This window comes from Solea solea, chromosome 16 (genome assembly GCF_958295425.1).
Source record: "Solea solea chromosome 16, fSolSol10.1, whole genome shotgun sequence".
Classification (NCBI taxonomy): domain Eukaryota; kingdom Metazoa; phylum Chordata; class Actinopteri; order Pleuronectiformes; family Soleidae; genus Solea; species Solea solea.
The window spans coordinates 12,159,313-12,169,173 of NC_081149.1; the positions used below are offsets into that span (position 1 = coordinate 12,159,313).

The window sequence follows — 9,861 nt, forward strand, 5'->3', positions numbered from 1 at the left end:
CGACTGCTGGTTGTTTCTCAAACAGCGCTGAATGACTGGAGGTCATGGTTCAGTCTCATTTTTATTTACAACTGCATCGCAACATAAATCCCACAAGAGAAAACACGCACATTTCATCATCTCATACATGCCAGTGCGTCTAATTTCCACAGTCTTTCCAGCCCATGGCCTCTTGACACGTCTTAATATAGTTATTGATTTCATTTATTGTAAGTGTGGCCATTTATATAGTCATTGATAAAGGAGACAAATCCCATAGGATAGACTGAGGAGTTTCTCCTTCGGAGTGCAGAAACGTACACACAGAGACAGTATGCTCATGTGTCTTTAATAATGATGTATCTACCATTTTTATTTATTTACTTTTTTGTCCATAATTATAAGGAATGGTTGCTTTTGCAGGCAGCAGTGATGTTGACAGTGCAGATTTTCTCTTAGAAAGTTTGTAGAATAGACGGAGTAGTAAGCAGCAATAATGGGAGAAAAATTGCACTTAAGCTTCGAATGAACTGAGGGAATATTTCATGATTTGAAAGCAAGGCATATTTCTATGACACAATACTGCCTTTTGTATGCATTACCAGTTTATCTGGAGTCCCTAGACAGTGTTTTGTGGCTTTACGGCTGCAAAGGAAGATCATTTAACCACAGACCATCGACACGCAGCACAGGCATCTCAACATTTATAAACATGGCAAGTCGAGTTTACTCTTTACTGCAGCATTTGAAGTAATTGGATTCCTCGTCGTGTTGCTGACAGTGTTTTGCTCTTTTGTGTTTTTAAATTCATTTCCACTACATTAATGGAAAGCAACGAGTATCCCAGACATTGTTAAAATTGTCTAGTGCATCTCTAATCATGTCAAACTGCTCTGTACATTGGGCAGAACAGCCTGATATCCCCTATTCCTCAGAGAAAACATCTTATTAAAAGGTATACGGCGGTAATGGAGCGTAAATTGGACATCATACCTCATGATTCTGCGTGTGGGGTTTCATATGAAAAGGAAAACAGTAAAGATGTGATGACAATATTTGTTGCGTTTTCATTTTTAGCCTAAAAATTGCAATTCAGTTTGTCATATCCTGCAGCCCCACTTAAAATGATTAAAAATCTAAAAATGCTTTAACACCTGAAGGCATCCTAGATTCTCTGGCTTATTTTTTCCCTTTACTGAGTACCCTCAGAGTAAAGTCTTGACAGCTTCCACCCCCTCTTAACATCCCAACCCATCCCTTTCTCCATCCCCTCTTTGCCTTAACCCCCCCACCCCCACCCCCTCAGCCCTGCTCTACATGGCCTGACTCCAGGAGTGTCTGTGTGTCTCACAGAGGGGTTCGGCTACACATATCTCAAACAGTCAGAGATTTAGAGGGCTTTTGGTCACATTCACTTACTGTCTGTTTTTTTGACTTCTTGCCAAATGAGTTCCAGTCGGACTGACCACATTGATGACAGTACGTGGTGTCCGGGGCCTTCGGCACCCATGTTTTACAGGATTGTGTCTTCCTGCAGGGAAACGTCTATTTTAAGTTGTTTTCAGACTTGGAGAATGTCCCAGTCCTCTGGACAATCTCTGCATCTTGTTGTCTATGTATAACAAACGCAGCTAGTGTGTCAGAGTCGGATGCATTCACGGAAAGCAGGACAATGTCCAGGTCCTCCAGGTGAGGGTGGCACATAGATGGCACACGCAGGGAGTGGATGCTCTTACTGTGTTAGACAGTATTTGGAGATTTGCCTTGGGAGCCGACATTCGTGTTCTCCCATTCTCCAACATGTCAGGAGGTCTGAGAGCAGCTATAGTTGATCATTTACAAAATGAAATAAGTAAAGGTTTCTTGGAAATATGACATGATACAGTGTGTGGTCACACTTCATGGGAATAATCCAACATTGATAATGAGTATTATCAAGAGATAATAAGTTGTCAGAAGAAAGTCCCATGAGTCTCGCTGAAACAACAGTGTGAAACGCTGTCTGGAGCCTGCATTGAAATAAGGTCAGGGTTACAAACACACATGGGTAGGTTTATGGAGGTGCTTATAGACATGTCACATTTGCTGAATCAGTGAATAAATACTCTTAAAATGTGGTCAATCCTTTTTGCCATTTTCACCCCTCACCCAACAGTGTGAAATGTATATACTCACTTTTTTTTTTTTGCAGGTGAAACCAAAACTGAGCGAAAGGAACTTAAAAAACAAAGACAACTGTGCAATTTTTAACAATTTAGGATTATGGATTTTTGTTTTTTTAAGTGGACCAAATGAGACCCGCTGTCCATCATGTCATGCATGTTGTTTTTATACAAATGTTCCATCACAGTGGTCAGTGCTTACCATTATAAGCAGGGAGATAAAAAAACAAATATATATTTGCATTGTTTGTGTATTTTGTATATATTATTATTATATTATTTTTATTCTATAAACAGTTTAATAATGTTACAAACTTTCAGTTATTCGTAAATCAAGTAAACGTTGTACTTTAAGATGACTGTATGCAAACATGTTACAGATGAACAGATATTTTATATTTTAAACAACCTTGAGTTTCTTTCCTATAAATCATTAACTTTTATTTATCCCAAATATTCATTATGTGATGCAGCCGTACAAAATGGTAGTAACAAACACATCAATGTCTGTTGTTGTTTTTTTAACTGTGTCATTCTCTGTACCTCCAGGTTATCAAGTCTGACACTTTCAAGCACTTGAGGCATCTGGAGATCCTCCAACTCTCCAAGAATCAGATCCGTCAGATTGAAATTGGCGCATTCAATGGCCTCCCCAACCTCAACACACTGGAGCTGTTTGACAACCGCCTCACACTGGTGCCATCACATGCCTTTGAGTACCTCAGCAAACTGCGGGAACTGTGGCTGCGCAACAACCCCATTGAGACTCTGCCAGGCTATGCCTTCCATCGTGTGCCCTCGCTACGTCGCCTAGACCTGGGGGAGCTCAAGAAGTTGGACTATATCTCTGACGCAGCCTTCGTGGGCCTCATCAATCTACGGTACCTGAACCTGGGCATGTGTGGACTGAAGGACATTCCTAAACTGACAGCCCTTGTGCGTTTGGAGGAGTTGGAGCTGTCAGGAAATCGGCTGGAGATCATCCGACCTGGTTCCTTTCAGGGCTTAGTGTCTCTCCGTAAACTGTGGCTCATGCACTCACAAGTGTCTGTCATTGAGCGCAATGCCTTTGATGACCTGAAAAACCTGGAAGAGCTCAACCTCTCCCATAATTCCCTCCACTCCTTGCCCCATGATCTCTTCACACCCCTTCACCAGCTGGAGAGGGTACACCTTAATCACAACCCCTGGGTCTGCAACTGTGATGTACTTTGGCTTAGTTGGTGGCTGAAAGAGACGGTACCTAGCAACACCACCTGCTGTGCCCGCTGTCATGCTCCTCCATTCTTAAAGGGCAAGTACATTGGAGAACTTGACCAAAGGCACTTCATCTGCTTTGCTCCCGTAATTGTGGAGCCACCGACAGACCTCAATGTCACTGAAGGTATGGCTGCTGAGCTGAAGTGTCGCACAAGCACCTCCATGACGTCTGTCAACTGGATCACTCCTAATGGCACGCTGATGACCCACGGCTCTTACCGGGTGCGGATATCGGTTCTTCATGACGGCACACTCAACTTTACAAATGTCACCCTGCGAGATACAGGCCAGTACACCTGCATGGTCACCAATGCTGCTGGCAATACCACAGCAACTGCTGTCCTCAATGTCACCGCTGCTGATGCCAGTGTCAATTACACATACTTCACAACAGTCACTGTGGAGACAGTGGAAACCACCGGGGAGGAAGATTCTGCACTGGTCGCCACCAACGAGACCTTCATCAGTGTTCACCCTGGCCCAACTCACTCAGGCCACTTGTGGTTGGAGGGAGTTTCTACCACTGCATCTTCTTTGTCAGCTGGCTCCTCTGCCTCTCCCCGGGCCACCAGACCCACCTTCACTGTGCCCATAACTGAGCCAGGCTTCTCAGGTCTAGATGATGTGATGAAGACCACCAAGATCATCATTGGCTGCTTCGTAGCCATTACTTTCATGGCAGCGGTGATGCTGGTGGTGTTCTATAAGCTGAGGAAACAGCACCAGCTGCATAAACACCACGGCCCTGCTCGTGCCATCGAGATCATCAATGTGGAGGATGAGCTCGGGGCCGGGGCCAGTAGTCGAGGCAGCGGCATCTCTGGAGGCTCCACTGTGGCACAGAGTGGGAGTAGTGGAATAGGAGGGGGCCAGAGCCTCCGGCTGCACCACCCAGAGATGGTCAACCTCCCGAACCTGGCCCGATCAGAGCACCTTAACCACTATTACAAAACCCATCACTTCAATAACAACATGATGGGACTGGGAATGGGTACAGGTTCTGGTATGGGCCTCATCAACAACAACAACAACCCCTCGCCTTGCTCTCAGAACACATCCTTATCCTGTTCCAAACCCTCCACTGGTGGGGGAACAAATGCAGTTGGCACCTTGCCCTCACCTGTGCCCTTGCCCCAGTTGGGTCTCCACAGTTCTCTGAAAGGCCTAATGGGGAAAGGCCAAAATGAGCCACTGCTCTTTAAGAGCTGCTCTAAAGAAAATGTGCAAGAGACTCAAATCTGAGTAAAAGTGAGAGTGGAATTTAAGAGGTAAGGAGAAAGGGATGCTGGATAGAAACGATGACAGAGAAAGCACTTGTTATGAGTATATGAGACTGATTGTAGCCTACTGTCCTTATGGACAGGTTCCAGCAGAGATGAAATTTCACATAGTCACTGCTTTGTGTGAAGCAGATGGGAAGACTGAAGGAGAGAGAGGACAAAATCTGACCACCTGTAATCACACACCCAATGTAAACATCAGAATCACCCAGTTATCTCTGCAACCAGCTATAGTATTTGCCACAGTCCAAGAGCAAGGGAAGCTCTTTCCGTTTGCGTCCAAAATCAGAGTGGAATGAATGACACACATGTGCAGTAACTCGCTTTAGGTTTTCTACAGATCACTTCTTATATATCCAGACACATTCAGTGTATATATTTGGAAGGAGGTGAAATATTGGCTCTTGACTGTGTTGTCAGATTAGTGTTTGGCAGAGACACCGAACAACAATGGTTTGGGTGGATGGTATCGTCCTAGGTTTCCAAGAAGCAGGAAAACAGAACAGAGAAAACAAAATCAGAGCAGTCTTCTATCCAGGACACACGTATCGCACTAATAGTTTGCAGGGAGACAAAACAACAACAGTTGTTTTTTTTCAAAAGAGGTTTCACTCTCACTTTTTTTCATACCTTACTGGCTACTATCATGTTGTTTGAAGAAGGAAAGAAACCAAATGAGTTACCATGGGAGAAGAGGAAACATCTCATGGCATAAAGGACAATGGAAGATAAATAAGAATATAAAGGGACTGAAAGTACATATTATATATACCGTAAATATATTTTCATTCAAAGAAATTAATTATAAAGAATCCTTCTCAAGCGCTGCTTGAAAACTACGTCTGAAGAATATATAAAACAACACATAAATACACAGCTGTTGTAGTGGCCCTTCCTTACAACTTCTCTCCACTTGGAACAAGATGGCCGCTCTTGACTGTGCTGCTCAAGGACACGTGGGAGAGAGGCATCCGTTGAAATGGAGATAAAACAACAGCCTGGCAACGTGAATTTGAGTACATTTATTTTGGTCTGGACTTTTTTGTAGCCACACAAAGTGTTTTTTCCTTCCTGACGCATTCGCATTAACAGGGTCATTGAAGAAAATATGAAATACGACAGCAACGCCTCATCATTTGGTATGCAGCTCAGCTACAGTGATAATAATAATGATCGAAATGGTAATAATGAGAACAAGCCATGCAATTATTAACACATTAATGATCAACAGTAGCTTATGTTACTAAAAAGTTGCACATGCTGATTTAGCAGAGCAGTGCTGTCTAAAAAAAAAACCCTCAACCCATTTCTAGATTTGATCGACGATATTGTTATTTCGTTATCATTATTATCATTCAAATGATCATTATTGTTACTACCTGTGCCTAAAAAAAAGCTGAGAAGTCCTTTTTTTTTTTTCATTTGTATATGACACTGAAGGTGTTTTATGACTGATCCTGTTGGACCTCAGCTGATGAACAGCAGTGGGACATCATTGTGCCACTAAGTGAACACGTTCATCAGCAGGGAATAACCTGGCCCTCAAAATGGCTTCCTCCAGCTAGCCTCCACTGACGTGTCAAGCAGTCAGGACCCCTCATATAATCACGCACTAAAGACAGGACATGAACCTTTGAAGACTGCTCCTTTGCAGAGGATCATTTTCTCAACTGTATCTCAGTGTTAACATGTATGAGTGGATTTCATGGCAGCGCGGAGCTAAATGGACAACAGGCATTGCCAAGCATTTTTAAAGGTAAGCGAAGTTTGTTGGGGTGAAGGAGAAAGTGACACACACAGTACAGTATACAGTCGTGACGGAATCTTTTTCTAAAGAAAATGGACAATTCAATGAAAAAATATAGAACCTTATAGATCTCTTTTAAAAAAAACAAACAAACAAAACAAAACTATATACGTGTTTTTTCATTTTGGGTTTTTATCTAGTTTTGATTATTTTCAGTTTTTTAAATCAAGTGTTATCTTTATTGTAATATTGTTATTGTTATTATAATTAGCTAATTACACTGGTTATAATTATGAACGATGTTCTGTTAGCAGAGGTCACTTTGAAAAATTAAAAAAACCTGGCACATAAAATGACGGTCTGTGAAATCTGGTGGCTATTTTTGTTTTTACCTTTTGTTTGAATCAACTTTATTTGCAGTATCACTCTTTGTATCCCTTTGGCTCTGCTTTGGGAGGAGACACAGCGAATGTGAAATGATCAGCACTGGGTCCTTGTTCTCTGCACAGGGGGACAGGAAAGACCCTGCTCTGGTTTACACGCTCACTCATTGGCGTTCTGTGCTTTCCTGAATGTCATCGCCATCACAGTGCTCAGAGTGCGATGGCGCTATGTCAACACCTCGTTGCCACGACTACACACTCCAATGTACCAAACAGAGTCACCATCGGCGCCTCGTAAATCCACCTTGTTGCCCCTTGTCAGTCACATTCCTTAGAGGTGCCATATCTCGACGAGCCGGGTAGTGTTCCTCCAGTGGTAGCAAATCAACCTGAGCACTGTACCCATGTTCTTGCATAAAATGCCCCTCTCCTCTCCTCTCCTCCCCCTCCTCCAGCTCCAACCCTCAGCATCCTGACATCAGGTTTCCTTGGCAACTGTTGCCGCTGCAACAGCCCTTATCACAGCGTCTTGATTTGGGTTTAGAATGTTAAACAGATGAGAGCAGAATGGTATAGAATCTCATTTGTGTGCACAAGCATCCAAAGATCCCCCCCCCCCCCCCCTTTTCTGCCAGGTAATTTTCCCCAATAATGTCCTTTGTCGACATATTTGATTAGTTTACGCCAATAACTATATTTTGTGTGCCGCTGACTTTCTGTAACTGAGTCATGCGATTTAGACAAATATGTCCCCTATGCGTTTAATTTGCATGTGCCCCACACCGTTGCTTAACTCATTTGTGCACGCTGCACTTGTGTTTAACACTCATACCCTGCATCAGTCATTTACATATTCCTTTCCCAGCACAGGGGATCCATACACTCATCTGGAGTTATTTACATATTCATCTGCCTATGTGTGTGCAAACGACAGAGACATTATCATGTGGGGTACGAGTGTGGTGTGTTTCATATGCATCGGTGGCTGAACGCAAGGACTGTTACAAAAGCTATTACCCCTTCATTCCTCAGATAATGCATGCCCTGCCTATTGCCTGTAGTAGCTCATCACTTACGGAAGCATTGTATAGCTCCTACAGCTTCTGTCAAGTGGCGCAAACCAGAGGCCGTGTTATCGATGTTTCGGCGTAAGAGAGAGCATCGGTTGAGCCAGAGACACACAGTCACGGCGCTGCAGTGTCTGAGTCACAGAGCACTGAACACACTCCCAACACTCTAAGGGAAATGCTGTGTTTACTGTGCAGGAAGGGATCTGCTCTTTCACCCATTCAGGGAATAGGTGAAAAAACACCAGTTTATGTGTGGATTATATTATAAATGTATACAGCAGGAAGAAATCAGGACATTTGAAGCCTTATGTTGTTTATGGCAAAGGATATTCAAATAATGTTGCAACACTGCTCTAGCTAGGTGTTGAGTGAGGCAGTCAGATCTCCATTTTATATCCCCATTTAAAACCCGCCCTGTCTTTCTCCTTCTGCTTCAGGCTACTTTTATGATCCTCTCACTGACACTTCAAGTAAAAACAGGAATTCTTTCTTTTTTTTCCCACTTAAGCAGCTCTCCCTCCTCCTCTTATTTCCTCCCTCTCGCCACGTCGGTATCAGCCCAAGTGATGAAAGGTCTGCTCAAACAGGTTGACCTCTCCATTCCACAGAACATCCCCAGCCTCTTTTAGCGCTTTGTCAATCTGCCACGACGAGCTGAGAAGGGTCAAGGCCAGCGGCAGCTCTTGTTTACCTCCCATCTTTAGCCAGCTAGTCAAGGTTAGGGTTGTCATTTTTGGATTGTGCCATTTGTTTTTAATTGTCTTGGAATGGCTTGGTTTTAAACGAGAGTCAAACCTGCCGGTGAAGTGATTTTTAACGTGCAGTTTCAGTGTCTGTATTTGTGGTTAATGTGGTTGAATCGTTGTAATTGTAATGATACACACTAAACGGATTGGGCCTGCTGTCTTATTGTGGATGGGATCACGTGTAATCACAGGTATGAGGGCGATTCAGGTTCAGCGTGATGCTCTTTCTGGCCGGCAGTGTGCAGGGCCATGCCAGTCCCTGAGGGAGGTGTTGCACACACGTTAACCTCGGAACTATAAACAGCGGTGTGAGCTTCACACTGCTTAAATTCTTTTCTCTTCTTTTCTCTCACCCCTCCCTTTAAAAAATAGCAGCGAAGTGACAGCACATGACAATGCATTATTGATACCCCTGGTGTCACTGATATGTGTGCTTATGCACCAGTGCTCACTTTTAACCCATAGAGTGGCCAAATACTGCTGTAAATGATATGCATCATTATTGCAAGCCACTGTGTCACTGAGGCCCCGTCCAAAAGCAGTCCTGCCTCCCCGTGCCTCTGCTGTGGGGTGTTTGGCAGTAAGGGGCTGGTTTCGTCACTATCACACTGGTTGTGTGAGATCGATTTGGTTGCACCAGTTTTGAGATGCCCGTGTCGGGTTATGAGAGATTTTATTTCTGTCACGGCAATGTCTGCGTATGTTGGAGATTGAGATGCGATGTCACGCGAACAATTCTCGATGGCATCTCATGTGAAAACGCTGCCCAGCAGCCACATCGCCATGTACACACACACACACACACACACACAGACAGACGCACACATGCAAACACACTCTGACATTGAACCAGTGATTTATCGATCGAGAAGGGGCTTTCTTAATCTATGTGCAGCTGAGTGCAGTGGAGGTTGCCACGGACCTCTCAGCTGCTGCCACTCACGTGCGTGTGCTTAATTTGAGAGTGGCCAGTATATTAGCACATATATCCTTGTTATATCCTTGTTGCCTTGGCTACCATGTCATTGGTCACAAGATGTCCCTTTTGGTCATCTTTCAAGCTTTGAGCTGTGTGGAGTTTAGGGGCAGGGGCTTGTCAGTATGTGTGGGCTGTGATGTGAGAGTGATGAGTGGTGTCTCATCCCAGATGACTATCTCCTTTGTGTCATTCAGCTGCGGGTCAGGGAACCTCTGAGCAGCTGTTCAGAAGAAGACTGAGAAAAATCCAGACAGT

General features: G+C 43.9%; 1 protein-coding gene across 1 annotated transcript in view; it reads left to right on the top strand.

Annotated features, from left to right (window-relative positions):
* Positions 1-9,577, top strand: part of lrrc4ba (leucine rich repeat containing 4Ba) — a 32,025-nt gene extending 22,448 nt beyond the window's left edge. The window contains exon 3 of the mRNA XM_058653677.1: positions 2,691-9,577. Coding sequence (XP_058509660.1) covers positions 2,691-4,643 — 1,953 coding nt within the window. The 3' untranslated portion in view covers positions 4,644-9,577. The remainder of the gene's footprint in view (positions 1-2,690) is intronic.
* The last annotated feature ends 284 nt before the right edge of the window (positions 9,578-9,861 follow it).